At 37.6% G+C, this 17,558-nt stretch overlaps 2 protein-coding genes across 3 annotated transcripts in view; both read right to left on the reverse strand.

Annotated features, from left to right (window-relative positions):
* The window catches only part of LOC127617124 (diacylglycerol kinase theta-like), a 53,603-nt gene extending 47,419 nt beyond the window's left edge, over positions 1 to 6,184 (reverse strand). Inside the window, exon 1 of the mRNA XM_052089026.1 lies at positions 5,634 to 6,184. Coding sequence (XP_051944986.1) covers positions 5,634 to 5,841 — 208 coding nt within the window. The 5' untranslated portion in view covers positions 5,842 to 6,184. The remainder of the gene's footprint in view (positions 1 to 5,633) is intronic.
* A 6,713-nt stretch (positions 6,185 to 12,897) lies between these two features.
* LOC127663299 (nuclear factor NF-kappa-B p105 subunit-like) overlaps positions 12,898 to 17,558 on the reverse strand; it is a 42,747-nt gene continuing 38,086 nt past the window's right edge. For both annotated transcript variants that reach the window (XM_052154817.1, XM_052154818.1), the window contains exon 24: positions 12,898 to 14,899. In XM_052154817.1, coding sequence (XP_052010777.1) covers positions 14,805 to 14,899 — 95 coding nt within the window. In that variant the 3' untranslated portion in view covers positions 12,898 to 14,804. The remainder of the gene's footprint in view (positions 14,900 to 17,558) is intronic.

Here is a 17,558-nt window from a genome sequence, read left to right on the forward strand (position 1 = left end):
ATGTAAAGTTATAATGACTCGTTCTGATTTTTAAAACTGTTAAATAAAAAGCTGGAAAAGGAAAAAACAGAGTAAAAAGTGAAGAAACTGAGTTAATTTGGAAGAAACTGAAAAAATAAAGATATTGAAAGACAAGATGCATCGTGATGCATCATGAATCATTTTATAATCGAATCGTTACCCTCTGAATCATAATTGAATAGTAAGGCCAGTGAAGATTCACACCTCTATTAAATATGATCTTTTTTCGCACCAAAAGTGATCGTATTGCTTTGGATGACGTTTATGCTGACTGTCTGTGATTTTTGGAGCTTCAAAAGAGAAATCTCCATTTACTTGCATTTTAAGGACCAACTGAGCTGAGATATTTTTCTTCAAATGTATTCTGCTGATGAAAGAAAGTCATACACACCTGGGATACCATGAGGGTGAGTAAATAATGAGAGAATTTTAATTTTGGGGTGGATTATACCTTTAAGAAAAAAAGGGATACCGGTTACAGAACGTAAATTATACAATTTCTTTGTGTTAAAATGAACGCCTTAGATTTTTTTAATGAATATAATAAACCTAAAATGAATAGGTCCCTGTTTACTTATTACTAGAATGATTTAAATGAAACATTTTAATAACCTGTAAATCATTATTCATTTAAAATTCTTAATTCATATTATATTTAATAATCACTCAATTCAATTTGTTATGAAATTGAAATGCGTAAATCTTAAAAACAGGGTTAAATATATTTTGGAATGCATGTTTCTATACATTTTAAACAAAAATCTTGATCTTGATAAAAAAAAAAAAAACTAATCTTAAATGCTTGAAATTTGTTTAAATATACAAAATGAGCATTTAAAGAGATGTTAGCAATAGTAAGAGTAGTAGTTACTATGCAATTCAGCAAATTACAAACTGCTTTGTTTCTTTAAAAAACTTTATTTTTTGTAAGATCATTTGAGTGAGCTGACTGTTTAGGCATTTTTGTAGACTTAAAGTCAATATGAAACAGTCCGATCCATTTTACTGTCATTATGTGACGTATTAAAGGAAAAATGTTGGGCGACACCTGATTTGATCTATTCAGAATGATTGGATTGTAAAAAGTGGGACTAAAACACCACTTAACCAATGCACTAAGCACACTATATATGCTTGAAGAAGACCATACATGTCCGTTTATGTTCTGCTCTCAGTCTGTCTGGCTACAGCATCCAGCCTGCCTCCCCGCTCCATTGGACTAAGTGTTGCCATGCCGACCTGAAAGAGTCAATCACGACTTCACTGCAGTGCATTACGCAACACAAACGTCTCATTTCTGCCTTACTCTGCCTGGTAACATACACGTTGTCAATCAACATCTGATTTCCTGCCCTGCCAATCTCTTATGACAACACAAATCCAATCTGCTTGCCTTTAAAGTATTGCTGCTCGCTGCCAGAAACATTCATACAGAAACTGTGGTCAAAGCCTGGCATAACACTGTGGATTAATCTGCCTAAGAAAAAGCAACAGGCTTTAAATGGGCAAGAGCAGCTACTCTAGTTTACATTCACTATATGAGCATGGGAATCTAATGCCTATGTATATATATATATATATATATATATATATATATATAGACCTCAGATGGTAGCGGATTTGGTTCCATTAACGATTACATAGACTCTATGTACCGTTAGTCAGCTGGACATAAATGTTTTTAACCCACAGATCAGCATCATTGTGAGTACTACTCATAAATGTGTTTATTTGTGCTTTGGCTGGTCTAAGTGAGCTTTGACACTACAACTTTTGAAGCAGACTTGTATTCGTTTGACAACAAGTTCGGTTTTTTAATTGGTGTGAAAGCTGTTTTCCAAACACCACCAGTCAACAAATGAATCTCCTTGAAAAGGTGATATGGGTTATTGTTCACAATCGGTATGAAAGCAATCTGTCTTAAATCACTGAATCTCTTTTGATCATTATAGCAATATGTGGAAACTCTAAATTAACTCCAACCATCTCACTTAGCCACAACAAGGCAAGAGCAACTCCTGAAGAGCACGGGAAGATTAACTGCTCTGAAGTGCTGTAATGCGAGCGCCAAACTAAATTTAGTTCCAAAGGATTTTGATAGTGAATGCAAAGTGCACCGGTTTCACTATAATTTAATGCATGCGTAAAGCCAAATGTTCTTGGTCATTATGGATTCCTACAAGCTTCAGATAAGATGCCCGCTAACTCGATTTCGATGGAGATAACACAGAACTCAAAGGTCTTCCTTCATGCCAAATAAGGGCTAGTGCCTCGGAGAGCCCTTACATAACGTGTGAAAGTGAAGAATTTAGGACTATTGTATATTCTTATATATACTCTTATATATAATAACTATTCAGGTTGGCCGGGGTCAAAAGACAACTGTGTCAATGTAAAACCCACCAAGATAAAGTTGACCCAAAAGAGCGAGTATTTAAGTATTTGTTATACATAACGTTTACGTTTTTGGAAATATGATGAACAATATTGAACCCTGTGCGATATTTTTTGTTTTTAAACTCTAAAAGGAAATCATATATCCCTATTTTATTATATGATACTAGGGCTGGGCGACAAAACGATATCAATATTTATTAATAAAAAAAACTCCACGATATCGACGATAAGCTTTTAAGTAATTTACGATATTTAGCCTGTGTTCTACATCTAGACATGCGTGTTGCTGAAAACACTAGCAGTTTGGCTTTCTACTCGTATGTTTCCACTGGCACTTGCTGAACGAATGTGAGCGAGCGCTTTCAATTCCTTCCTATGGAAGCCGAGCATCAAGCTTGCGAGGTTGATTGTAAAATTGACAGCAGCGCGGGGCAAGTGGTTCCTAGCGTTGGGAGTGGCTTTGTGCGGATTTCTTCTGCGTCATTGGAAACGCAGACCCACACTGTATGCAGTTGCTATTGCCGCTATGGAGGTCACCGCATTCCGGACCCCAGTTTGATTCCATCTTGACTCCAAGACGACGGTTACGCCCTCTTGTGACAAAACAACAGTGCCGGTTACATCATATCTGATCTTTCTGCGCTGTATTCTTGAATTGTTTCTCTAGCACTGAAACACGCTTCACTGATGCCCTGTCCCGGGCCGCACCTGCATCCTCTTTTCCCCACATGCGAGTAAACATGAGTTGCGTGTTTCCAGAGCGCCTTTAGACCATAAAGTTTTTTCTTTCTAAATTTAGTTTTATTAATCAGCATGTTCCAAGCCTTTAATAATAAACAAATAGATTTCTGTTCTAATTTTGTGAAATTATTCAGATGTCATCAGCTCTGACAAGGATGAAAGACACAATAATTACTAGTTTGTAGCCTAGTCTCTCTGAAGCCTAGTTTTTCTGAAAATAGAAAAATGGTCCATTCAGACTTTTACATTTACCTGAACCCCCCCCATACAGTATCATTCCTCAATCACAAGGGCTTATATGCCCCCATACATGGATATCTGTTTATAAAGAAATATACAAATTATTTTAATGTAAAAAAATAATATATATATATATATATATATATATATATATTATATACTGTCATTATGATTCAAAATGAACAGATCATCTTATAACATTCATATCCAACTGCACTCAATTGATAAACTCTATAAAATATTGTAATATTTTCCATAGAAGATCCCTCAGGTGTCTGGGCCCCCAATGCAGTTTTGTAAAGACTATTTAGACTGTTTAGGATTTTGTTTTCTCTTCATTTTTGAAAATTAAAAAAATGTGCAAATGTGATTGAATATTGTGATAAATATCAATATCGAATGATATGAAAAAGAATTTCGTGATAATGTTTTTTGCCATTTTGCCCAGCCCTAGTACATTTATGAATTTACAAAGATTTTATTGGACTCCCTCTGGATAATATATGCTTGGTCTTAAAGACACACCCACCTGCTGGCGATGCCAATCAGAATTTGGAGACGCAACCCATATTTTTTGGGGATGTGTTAAGATCCAAGATTTTTGGTTAAAGGTTCAGAATTATTTGTGACATTCTGGGCACTCAAATTTGACTTTGCCCCAGACTTTGTATTTTGGGCGATGGGGAAGTTATAAATTCGGGGGACAAATATAAAAAAAATTGGGTCCTGACTGGCGTGATGATTGGCAGACAAATTATTTTAAGGTGTTGGAAGTCAGACAGAGTGCAACCATTTCCGGACTGGTGTGCGGAGATGGGGAGGGTGGCGACTTTTGAGAAGATGATAGATGGAAGGCTAGGGCTAGAGGACTTGTTTTTCAGGAAGTGGGGTAGGTATTTGGCAGTTTTGGGGGACTCTAGGAGAAGGGATGAAGAGAGAAACGTTTAGTTTAATAATGCATGTTTATTATATATTTATTTTTTATTAATTTCTTTATTTTTTATTGTGTGTGTGTGAGTGTATTATTTTATTTGACCACAGGGGTGTTCTTTGGGGTAGGGTTGGTGTTTGGGGAGGGATATTAATGAGGGTTAAAAGTTAACTGTTGATTCGGTGTGTATATGTTGTGTTTTACTCTGTTGTGTCATTTTCTTTGAATCAATAAAACATTTTCATTACAAAAAAAAGAATGCATGTTAAGCATGGTCAACCTGCATTCACTTGCAAAGAGTATGTTTCGGCCTTATCAGATCACACTGTCAGAGTAATCCAGGTGTGTCATGGACTGAAATGAAGGTGTCAATATTATGGATTACTAACTGTTGGAAGACAAGAGTGCTGGATGGAAGTTTGTCATATAATCGATACATTAACAATGTGTACATCTGAGTTTACAATGGCCTTGTTTCTCTTGCACATTCCAATATGTTGATCCATAGCATCAATGATTCAATATCGATCACATCAGTTGTACCAGGCTTGTTAGCCTACATTGTAATGCAGCCTTCCATAAAAACGGCCCAAGTTGTGCTATGAAAAGCATTTCATGGATAGAAGCAACAATCAAGTAAACCATCACCTAGGTTTAATCCTAGGTTGATTTGGGGGGATTGCCGCAGCATTAACTGTTCTGAATGACGCTTTGTTAACATTTAACCAACTGCAGCAATGAAAACATGAGAACAGTTAGAGATCTTTTCTCTCTGTCACTGCGCTCCATCAATTAGAAGGATCTAATCAAAGTCTCCTCCTACACTTGACCAGCCAGTTAAGGATTCCTGTCCGACAGGAGGAGTGTACAGGATCGATCAGTATCAATCTGTCTTTTCGAGTTAGTAGACAAGCTATTCAATCATTCCAAAATGCATTAAGATCAACTATAGAAACAAATACTAGGGCTCAATTAAAATGCTAATAAGGGAAAAGGAGAGAGCTCATTTTGGACATGTGAAATGGTACAGTTATGGTATTGGATGGTAATACAATGGTACTTTAATATATACAAGCATATATTATATCTGAATTTAAATCCTAGAAAAACATCTTTGGTTTTTTTTTCTTTGTACTTTTTGTGCAATATATATACACCATGGTATATTAATTTGGTAGTCATTCACTACCATGGTATTGCCATCATTGTATTTTTTTTTTACATATTTAAACAAACTTTGTGTTCAAATTGCTTAACTGTAAGCAATACGATGACCAGTTGAAACTATAAAGCATCCTCCTACCTTCACAAACAAACCCGACAATCCCCCATATAAAGTCGCTGCAGTGATGGCAGAAGGTCGGTTTGGTCAGGGTCACTTTCCGAAAGCAGTGTCCGGGAGCGTTGATCGAGTACCGCGCCTTTGAACCAGGCGACTGCTGCACTCTTTTCCCCCCGGCTCCGGGGCTCGAGCTCGGGCTGTCGTGTTTCACCCTACCGCTGTCTGCCATTTCTCTTTCTATTTAAATCCAGCGTAAAATACAAACATTCGTTGTTGTGAGAGTCACATATGTGATTCAGCAGTTCCAGTTATGTTAAACCGAGCTGAGACATTGTTGAATAAAGTGAATGTTTTTCTTCTTTCACGCTACAATAGGAAACCCGACGTGTGGCTACACTATATCAATGTATCGATACAGTGTAACATAAATAAATAAATCAAACGGGTGCTGATGATTGTTTATGCTGGTTTTCACTTTCTCAGCAGATGTGATTTTTCTCCAGCACAAGCGACCATAACTTCCGCCTGTAGTACAGCTCCAGTCTGAAAGAGTGAGAGCAGGACGCACACACGAGCTCCAGCAGGATCCACAGGCTGTTTTTAGAATGCGGAATTCCGTTTTGGCGTCGACGCTCGCTCGCTCGCTCGCGCGCGGCTCATTTAGATATTCTTCAGAGGCGACAGTTCCACTCACAGCTCACGCCATCCGATCAATCTAATCTCATATAGGCCTTTAAACACATTTATTTACATATATGCACAAAGATGAGGTAAATTCATCATGGAAAGGATTTCTTCTGTTCTTAAATTAGGCAAAGTTACTACACGCTAACCTTATCCTTAAAGGGATATTTCACCCAAACAAATTAACATTCTGTCATCATTTACTCACCCTCATGTCATAACAGATGAGTATGACTTTCTTTCTTCTACTGAACAAAAACGAAGATATTAAGAAGAATATCTGAGCTATGTTTGGCCATTCCATGCAAGTGAATGTGACCAAAACTTTGAAGCTCCAAAAGGAACATAAAGGCAGCATAAAAGTAATCCACACGACTCCAGTGGTTATCATAGCCTCATAAGCGGTACGATAGGAGTGGGTGAGAAACATATCAATAGTTAAGTCCTTTTATTCAATAAATTCTCCACCCTGCCCAGTATAGGGCAATATGCATGGAGAAGGCAAATCACCAAAAACAAAGAAGAGGTATGTGAAAGTGAAGATTTATAGTAAAAAATTGATTAAATATGTATCTGTTTCTCACCCACACCTATCATATCATTTTTGAAGACATGGATTAAAACTCTAGAGTATTATGGCTTTTATTCAGCCTTTATATGCTTTTTGGAGCTTCAAAGTTTTGGTCACCATTCACTTGCATTGCGAGGACCTACGGAGCTGAAATATTCTTTTAAAAATCTTAATTTGTGTCCTGCAGAAGAAAGAAAGTCATACACATCTGGGATGGCATGAGGGTGCGTAAATGATCAAGAGAATTTCATTTTTGGGTGAACTATTATTTTAACGGACACCGAAAGACGTAAAAGACATATTTAATTAAGATATAATTTAGCCCATATATTGTTATTTTAGTAATGTAACCTTTGGAAGTATGTTTGTCATTTTAGAATGTATTATATTTACTATAAAGATATCAAAATCCAGACTCACAGACACTGCACCAATGTTTAGCTTGCTGTTTAAATGGGGTCATAACACAGACTTGTATTGTTTAAACAGCTAATCAAATAGGACTAACCCTAACACTACATGTTTTCATACATGTTTTCTTAGCTATCCAAGTGGGGACATACCATAGACACTTTTTGCTTATATATAAAGCTAATTATTACAACTATCAATTTAGCTTGACCCACACCCTAATCTGAATCCCATTTACTTTTGGGTACAAATTTGTTCCCAAACAAAATCTATAAGTATACACTGACAGTCAGGCTCTATGCATTCAGATGCAACCATGTTCCTAAGCTCTTTTGATCAAATGCTTCCTGTGCTCATAAAACTGGCCATGTGTCATCAGATTGCTAAACACATCGATGACACACCTTGAGCATACCTGTACATAATACCAACACATTACGCAGATTGACTGTATGTGTGCAAACTGAATATATCAGTCGTGTTAGTTAAAAACACGGGATCCATGCCAAAACTATTATGGGTGGGCCCCTCATCCTCTGAGCCCACTGAGTAGGCAAGGCCCAGGATGCTGTTCTTGGTTCATCCTAGGGAGAAAAATTTAGAAACTGATGAAAAAATAATACATAAATATTTTGCCTAATAACCTTGCAGCTGTATAAAAAGCCGTTGTCGAATATGAAGATAAGAGGTTCATAAAAATGTGTCAATCAAGGATAAATTAAAGTATAAATAAAATAAATTGAAAGATTGGGCGCCATCTGCTGGTGACAGTCAAAAAAATTGGAAATCGATAAATGGATAAAAACTAGTAGCGTATGCTCAGTATATAGGAAGTTATGTCTCGTCAAATATTTTTCCACACTCTAACTTGTTCATTTAAATTCATTAACAATGTCCAACTTGTACATGCATCAAAGGTAGACTTTAGTGTAGACCGAGTACAGTTGTAACACTTTAGGCTTTACTGCACAAATATTCTTTCCACATGAGATGCCTTTATCTGTCTACCAAAAAAATACATGTAAAAACCAGCATACATTGTTCTTATGTTCCACAATGACTGTGTAAAGACAAGGAGAGCATTTGTTACAACTGTAGCTAATCTAAAGTATATCATCTATCTTTGTATAGGTAATAATAATACATTTGATCTATAATGCACTTTTCTCTACAATACAGTTGAAGTAAAAACAAGACATCAGAGCATTATATATGCACACACTGGTGGCCAAAAGTTTGGAATAATGTACATATTTTGCTCTTATGGAAAGAAATGTTTACTTTTATTCACCAAAGTGGCATTCAACTGATCACAATGTATAATCAGGACATTAATAACGTGAAAAATAACTATAACAATTTGATTTTTTTTTTTTCAAAATGCTTCTTAAACTACTTCAAAGATTTCGCATCAAAAATCCTCCACGTGGAGCAATAAAACTTTGCAGATCCTTTAGATTCTAGCTGTCAGTTTCTCCAGATACTCAGGTGACATTTCACCCCACACTTCCTGTAGCACTTGCCATAGATGTGTCTGTCTTGTCGGGCACTTCTCACACACCTTACAGTCTAGCTGATCCCACAAAAGCTCAATGGTGTTAAGATCCATAACACTTTTTTCCAATTATCTGTTGTCCAATGTCTGTGTTGCTTTGCCCACTCTAACCTTTTCTTTTTGATTTTCTGTTTCAAAAGTGGCTTTTTCTTTGCAATTCTTCCCATAAGTCCTGCACCCCTGAGTCTTGTCTTTACTGTTGTACATGAAACTGGTGTTGAGCGGGTAGAATTCAATGAAGCTGTCAGCTGAGGACATGTGAGGTGTCTATTTCTCAAACTAGAGACTCTGATGTACTTATCCTCTTGTTTAGTTGTACATCTGGTCTTCCACATCTCTTTCTGTCCTTGTTAGAGTCAGTCAGTTGTCGTTTGCCTTTGAAGACTGTAGTGTACACCTTTATATGAAATCTTCAGTGTTTGCCAAATTCAAGCATTGTATAGCCTTCATTCCTCAAAACAATGATTGACTGATGAGTTTCTAGAGAAAGTTGTTTCTATTTTGCAATTTTTTACAATGTTAGACAATGTTAAGCTTCATTTAACAAACCAAAAAGCTTTCAGCTGTGTTTGATATAATTGCTAGTGATTTTCTAGTACCAAATTAGCAATTTAGCATGATTGCTCAAGGATAAGGTGTTAGAGTGATGCCTGCTGGAAATGGGGCCTGTCAAGATTTGATCAAAAATGACTTTTTTTTTTTAAAAGTGATGGTGCTGTTTTTCACATCAGTAATGTCCTGACCATTGAATGCCAGTTTGGTGAATTAAACTATCAATTTCCTTCTTGAAACGTGGCCTAGCGAGACAGGGTGTGGGGCGTGGCCTGGCAAGACAGGATGTGGGAAAAGGGCAAAGCCAATGGAAAGTAGGGCCCTGAGAGGCTCAAGGGGTGGAACCAATGGGGATGAGGACCAAGGCGGAGCTGCAGGGATAGAGGTCCCCGGTAGAGCAGAGGCGGGCCTGGACCGTGGATCGGAGGCGAGCCTGGACCGTGGAGCAGAGACGGGTCCTAGATGTTTGCTTGTGACATGGTATGGAGTATTCTGGGGCTTGGCTGAGACATTGCATGGATCAGACTGAAGCTTGGCTGTGACATGGCCTGGAACTCGGGCTTGGAGGCCATGACATGGGGCAAAGTTGTGGAAGGCGAAGCCGAGGGAGGCTTGAAACTAAGAGCCCTAGATGACTGAGAAAAGAGCTCAGTGGTCGTGTACATGAGCTGAGTCTCAGGAGCGACATTTGGGGTTTTGAACATGAGCAGAGTCTTGGGAGCGACCTCTGTGTTTGTGGGCATAGACAGAGACTCGGGAATGACCTCTGTGGTCGGGTGCAAGGACTGAGACTCGGGAATGACCTCTGTGGTCGGGGGCAAGGACTGAGACTCGGGATTACTTCTGTGGTCTTGGGCGTAGACAGAGACTCGGGAATGACCTCTGTGGTCGGGAGCAAGGACTGAGACTCGGGATTACTTCTGTGGTCTTGGGCGTAGACAGAGACTCGGGAATGACCTCTGTGGTCGGGGGCAAGGACTGAGACTCGGGATTACTTCTGTGGTCTTGGGCATAGACAGAGAATCGGGAATGACCTCTGTGGTCGTGGGCATGGACTGGGACTCAGAAACTACCTCTGGGGTTGTGTACAAGGACAGAGAATTGGATACGATGTCTGTGGTCATGCACATGGGCGGAGACTTGGAAACGACCTTCATGGTCGTGTACATGGGCAGAGACTTGGAGATGACCTCTGTGGTCATGTCAATGGTTAGAGAATTGTAAACACAAAACTTTCTCCTCCTCCAAGAGGCTGAATTTTACAGTTCAGGCTCTGGGACGGATGAGGCTGGCAACGCAGGCTCTGGGACGGACGAGGCTAGCAGCTTGTTTGCCTCTTGTCTGTACTGTGTCCTGATCGAAATCTAGATTGAAAAGGTTACGGTAAACTATTTAGGGACAAATAATCCTGTAGTTGAGCAGCGGCAACCCGTTCAAGTACCTTTGCCAGAAAGAGTAGATTGGCTATAGGCCTGTAGTCTGACAAGTCTGCAGCATCTCGCCCATGCAGGTTTTGGGGGGACTGGTATGATGGCTGCTGTCTTAAGGGCTAAAGGGTCTATCCCAGAATTCAAAGATTTATTCACAATTGTAGTGATATGTGGGCTAATAAATGTGAGACACTCCTTAAGGATGGTTGTTGGCAGAGTGTCAAGAAAGCATATTTTAAAATAACGTCAATACTAACAGAAGTAAAATTAGAAAAGACAGGGAATTAATAAGATCTCAACAGATAGAAAAGAAGAAACAGAGGCAATGGAATTATATATATTCTGAACTTTTTCAGTAAATTATGAAAATTGTTACACATCTCAACAGAAGAACAGATAGTTGTGTTTTTAGGTTTGAGAAGTTTGTTAATAGTTTTAACCATCATTCTAGGATTAACAGCACCATATTTGAATAGTGTGATTCCCTAGCAATTTTGAGGGCATGGTGATACTCTGTCTGATGTTGTTCTAAAATAAGCTTATGAACAATGAGACCAGATTTTTTTGTGCTGCTGTTCAAATTTCTTTCCCTTGACTTTCAGTGCACTCAACTCCAACCAATACCAAGAAGATGATTTACTGAACGAAACAACTTGTTCTCTCATGGGTGCAAACCACATAAAAAACTATGATAGAGATCAACAGAGCTGAACACCTGAAGCTCAGCGATGGAGTCGAAGAGCAGATTAATTTGCTTGATATTCCTAAAGGTAATAACACACTCCTTAGAAGATCTTAAAGAAGAGACCAGTAGAATCACATGTGAATAACTTATGGTCACTGTTGAAAGGTTGGTCTATATAAGCAACCACAGAAAATACCAAATCCAATGTATGGCCAGATTTGTGGGTGGGAAAATCAACATGCTGAGTTGGGTTAAAACAATCTAGATCAATCAATCAATCAATCAATCAATCAATCAATCAATCAATCAATCATTCAATCAAACAATCAATCAATCGATAATAACATCTTAAGACAAATGTTTTTGTGAAACATTTTTGTGCCTAAGACCTTTGCATAGTACACATTCTCACCACAGTGTCATTTCAAGCACATCTCAAATGATGAAGTGTTTAACATAGTTCTGTGGTGGAAATGATGTGATATAAATGATATTTTTAACTCTTATTATATAAATATATAAGGGTTGGGGTGTAACAGAATACATGTAATGGGATTATGTATTTAAAATACAAAATATAAGTAACTGTATTCCACGACAGTTACAATTTAAATAATTGGTAATTAGAATACAGTTACATTCAAAATGTATTTTGATTACTGAAGAGTTTATTTGTATTTTATTGTCATTTGTATAATTTAATATTTAGTCCTTTCAGATGGAAAACATTTATAGATATAAATGATGTGATCCAGCAGTGAAACACTTTCTTATGATGTGTTACATTCATACGAGCAGGCAGAGAAGTAAGTTTGAAGCAAGCTTTGAGCAGAAGAAATAGAAATAAACCTTGTGTTAATTGTATATATATATATATTGTGTAAATAATATATAATGGCTGAACCCTTGTCTTGCTAATTTCATAACTTTTTATGTATTCAAAATACACACAATTAAATAATATATTCAAACTTTTTGCATAACTTGGCAAAATTACAGCTTGATGCCCTATAAAAAATATTTTGCTCACAAGTGATATTTACCTTCATTTTTCTGCTTTCTTCAAACATCACTTCTCTCATATTTCCTCTCTAGCATTCACTTCACTGACACTTTTATTGACTTGGTCAAAGGAGCACTCAGTACATTTTCGTTTGTGTCATCCTGGGCATAGAGTGATCCCTACCCGCGTGAATGCAGCATCATTCAAAATGTATACTTTTTAGATACCTATGCCATTGTTGAAATTCACTACTCATGAATGACTCATAATTCATTTAATACATGAGTGAAATTGTGCAATAACAGGGTATTTACTGAGTTTAAGAGAGTAGTGTTCAGCTGTGTGATACTAAAATGACAGCCCCCATGAGGGGACCCTCTCCATGTAGAATAAAACAGCGTTTATAATGTTATTGGGGGGTAGATATTCAATATGTACATCATTACAGATATAACACAAGTTATACATGACATCAAAACAGTTACAAACAATTAATAATTTTATTATAAAAGTATTACAATAACAACAGTAACAAAGCACACACATTTTTCCCTCTGTACAACACTGTTTCACAGGGTACAGACATAAATAGATTACAGTGCCTGACAAACCTTTGGTTTGGAGTTATGTTGCTCTTGTTAGCATTCACTATACTATAAAAATATCACAATGGCGGAAAGCATTTTCGTGTCACACAAGTCCCTCCATCAGTCCAAAGATCAGGTCTAGAAAATGTCACAAAGCAAACAGAGAGTTGATCTTGGTTAAGGTCTGCATTTATATTGTTGCGTAACGTTGAACAAACAGTTCAGAACTGATCCCAGATATTATAAGAGCAATATTCTGTCCTAAACAACCTGAGATCAAAGGGTCAGTTCATCCCAAAATCATTTTCTGTCATCACTGACTCACTGTCATTCCAAATGACTTTGTGTCATCCGTTGAACCCAAAAAAAGACATTTATCTTTTAATAATCTTCATCATTCTGTAAATGATGACAGAATTTTCATTTTGGGGTATCTGGTTATTACGATCGCCATTCACACACCCCGTACAGATCTTAAAAGTCTGTATGAATCAAACACAGACACAGTCCAGATCATAATCTAGTCAAACACACTCTTTTGAAAAACATTAGTTCACACTCTTATTCGCTTAGAACCAGCTGATTTAACTGCCCAGGACTAACCCTCCTGTTTTTAGAAATTAATGAATTATGTGGAGATGAACGAGAGGATATTCTCTCAAAGCTTATGACGTTTCGTGTTTGTTTTATCAGAACCTGTGAGCAGAAATTCAAGGTAGCACCACTAAAAATAATTTGAAAAAAAAAATCCAATCCTAAACAATGCTGTGCATCACAGCTGAAAAAAGGCAAGAAACAGCAGTTGAACAAGCTTCATGTTTTGTGTGTGTGTGTGTGCTTCTGAGGGTCTTTTATGAAGGGAAGGATCTGATTGGTCCAGAGAGTCATGGTAATCCAATAGACGATTCTTTTCTCTTAGGATGATACTATAATTATCCTCCACACATGGCTAAGGTGTGCATCTTGCATGATCCAGCACCAAGAGAAAAGCCCTCTTAAGCTGGACTACATCAGGACTTTTGCATAAGAGGTTAGCCAAATAGAAAAGTGTGAGGAGTGTGCCGTTCCTGAATCCGACTGTTTGAAAAAAGAAAGAAAACTACTTGAGAACACCCTGCATGCACTGAAATTGTTTTCTTATTTGTGAAACTGTTATTTCATGCAATAATGTTTAGCAAATAAGGCCCAAGAGAGTAAATATTGCGTTTCCTGAAGGAGCATCAAATGCACATTTGCACAGATATTAGCAACCTGGATATTCTCAGTCAAATCCTCACTCAGCTTAACCACAAATGAAAACACAGCTATTTAGTAATATAAAAAAAATAGCCAAGCCAATATAGCTCTTATACAAGTTAAAAATAAAATGTACAAATAAGTGCTTTTTGGTACTTATTCATATTAAAAGCTGTATATATATATATATATATATATATATATATATATATATATATATATATATATCCCCATGGCCAGAAAGTTTGAGAACTCCTCAGTTAACATCCTCAGATTTCCCTCATTTACATTTCGGGTGTGCCTGAGGAGTGTCTGCATTGGGCTGTTTAACGTCCACCAATCAAAGCGTTTGGAGGTGTGGCATCAGGCTGAGTGGCAATGCTGCTGTAGTGAGGAAGAAGAAGCTGGTCTTTAGAGTCAGGCCTCAGTTTGAGTCGTTGCGTTCGTAGATGCAGAGTCAGCGAGACAGGCTGGGGTTCTAGAAAGAGGTCTCCACCCCGCTGTCGCATATCCCACTCTCCTCCTGATGGGGGCCAAGCGTCAAACTCTGAATGGTCTTACAAAGCCCTGGACCTGAGAAATGGTTTGTGTGGAGGACAAGAAAGAAAAAGGGAGATTAGTAATCTAAATTAGAAATCTGTTTTAGACAGGGTAAAATGTGTAAAACGTAAAAAAATTTTTTTGCAGGGTCCTTATTCATGCTGATTGCACGTGGGCCTGTGAGTGGGTCATCCTTAGGAAACAGCATTAAGAAGTCTGGTTCATTTTAGCAAATTCATCCGTTCACAGCATGTTGCAGTCCAGCACAAATGCATCTGGCCTGTGATCACGCAGCAGCAGTTAGCGCTGTTGATAATGATGTGCGCTATACGGTTTAGAGTGGTATGCGAATGAACGCACCTTCTCTGCGCTCACGCCGCTTGACCAGAGCTGATAGTTGTTCTGGGTAGCGCTGTTTTGTTTCGCTTTTGGAGAGAGTAAAATGAGCTCCAGGGAAGGCTCATTAATATTCATGGCGAAAGAGCTAACTGATTGGTCAGTGAGACGTTCCATTTACCTTCCATCATACATTTTAGGTGTGGGCCAGTGGTGGGCCGGTTTTGGCCCGTGGGCCTTGAGTTTGACACCCGTGCATTATATTAAAAGGGTTGAGAAGAAAGTGAAGGGACAAAGACAAAAATCTGTATTTTGTCAGAAAACGCAAAGCATTTGAGAAAACTACAGTACAGTAAAAAAATATTTTAATTTAAATAAAAGCCAAATTAAGGTAGAATTTTCCTTTTTAAATGATAAAAGTAATGACAATATAAATAGGCTGTTCTTCTTAAAAAAATCAAATAAAAATGTTTAATAACAAATCACACTAAACATAGTAGGAAACATTCACCTCAAAATTTTAATTCTCTCATCACTTACTCATCCTCATGCCATCCCAGATGTGTTTGATTTTTAAATGAAGATTTTTAGGAGAATTTCTCAGCTCTGTAGGTCCATACAATACAAGTGAATGGTGACCAGAGCTTAGACGCTCCAAACAGTACATAAATGCAACATAAAAGTAATCCATACAACTCCACAGTTTTAATCCATATCTTCTCAAGCGATCCAATCAGTTTGAGTGAGAACAGACCAAAATATAACTCCTTTGCATTCCAGTCTCTAGGCACGATCATGATTTCAAGCTCGATTAAACATCCTAGTGCTTGACGCATGCGCAGAGCGCTAGATGGCACTATAGAAAATGTCATTGTGGAAAATGAGTTATATTTTAGACTGTTTTTACCCAAAATCCATTAGATAGCTTCAGAAGACAAGACAATTAAATAACTGGAGTTTTATGAATAACTTTTGTGTTGCCTTTATGGTTTTTTGGGGCTTCAAATTTCTGGCCACCATTCATTTGCATTTTATGGACCTGCAGATCTGAGATATTCTCCTAAAAATCTTCAATTGTGTTCTGCAGAAAAAAGAAAGTTCTACAAATCTGGGATATCATGAGGGTGAGTAAATAATGAGAGATTTTAAATTTGATGGGTGAACTATCCCTTTAAATATCTGTTCATATCAAATAATGTGAAATAAGCTCTTGAGTAAAAACTGTCCTCTTAATCATAGTAGTAAGTTATTGGGACACATATTGGGCAAAAATGGCACATTTCTAAAGAATTACCCTAAAACTATGATAATAGCCTTTTAAAGTTTTTCACTAAACCAAAAAATAAACACTTTTATTTCATTGTAAAATTACTGATGTGACTGCATGTCAATTATGCATATCCTAACAACATCACATTGGTAACTATGGTAAAATCACAGCCTCTTGTGGCTTATTGATTTATTGTAATGAAACAAGAATTGTGAGCTAATTTTAACAATAGTTATCAGTCTCACAAAACAACACAGACGCACAGGCGAAGGAAACCGAGAGACTCTTTTCCCCTGCTGGCTCACACATGCTTATTCATCCCCAACTCTTCGAATCAGACAGCAAGGTGTAAATACTCATTTTCAGAGAAACAGATCCAGTATTTGAGACAAAGAAATCTGGCTTTCAGTTCTCTTTTCCTGGGAATCCCCTACTATAGTACCTGCTTCCCCCTGAAAGATCACCATTACTGAGAGACGTGTGACAGATCACTGAGAGACCAAGGGGAACTCCCTTACAGTGTAGTGGTAGTTAACTTCACATGAGGTAATGTCACAACCAAGAACATGATACTATTAAGGCTACTGTGAGGCAGGGGACAGAGGCTGACAGTGATTTCTTCTGTGGGTTATAACATACCATCCTGTGGGCACTGTATAAACAGAACAAAAGAAACTCCACAACAGAGGAGTGTAATAAAATAATCTCACTAGTAGTCTGCTATAAACTGCCACGTAGTAGTGATGATGTGCTCTTGGGAAACATCTGAAATGCACACTCACAACCAAGTAAAAGAATGAAACAAGGTTTTCAGAAGATATATTTTTGAGGGTTATATTCTCCTATAAAGCACCAAATTAAATATCTGTTATCCACTTGAGCATAATAAAATGTTTTGTCTTTAGCATTGGATAGCAAATGAAAAATATGGCAATTAGCCACTCAAATCAATGCAATACTGAGGTTTTTACAATGGGTAAGGGGTGTTTCTTAGACACAACGCAAAGTACAGTGCCTAAAACCTCCTCAACTGTTATAAAATCACTGTAACACACAACTCAAGTGGCTTACTGCCTTCATCAAATG

Source organism: Xyrauchen texanus, chromosome 23 (assembly GCF_025860055.1).
Source record: "Xyrauchen texanus isolate HMW12.3.18 chromosome 23, RBS_HiC_50CHRs, whole genome shotgun sequence".
Classification (NCBI taxonomy): domain Eukaryota; kingdom Metazoa; phylum Chordata; class Actinopteri; order Cypriniformes; family Catostomidae; genus Xyrauchen; species Xyrauchen texanus.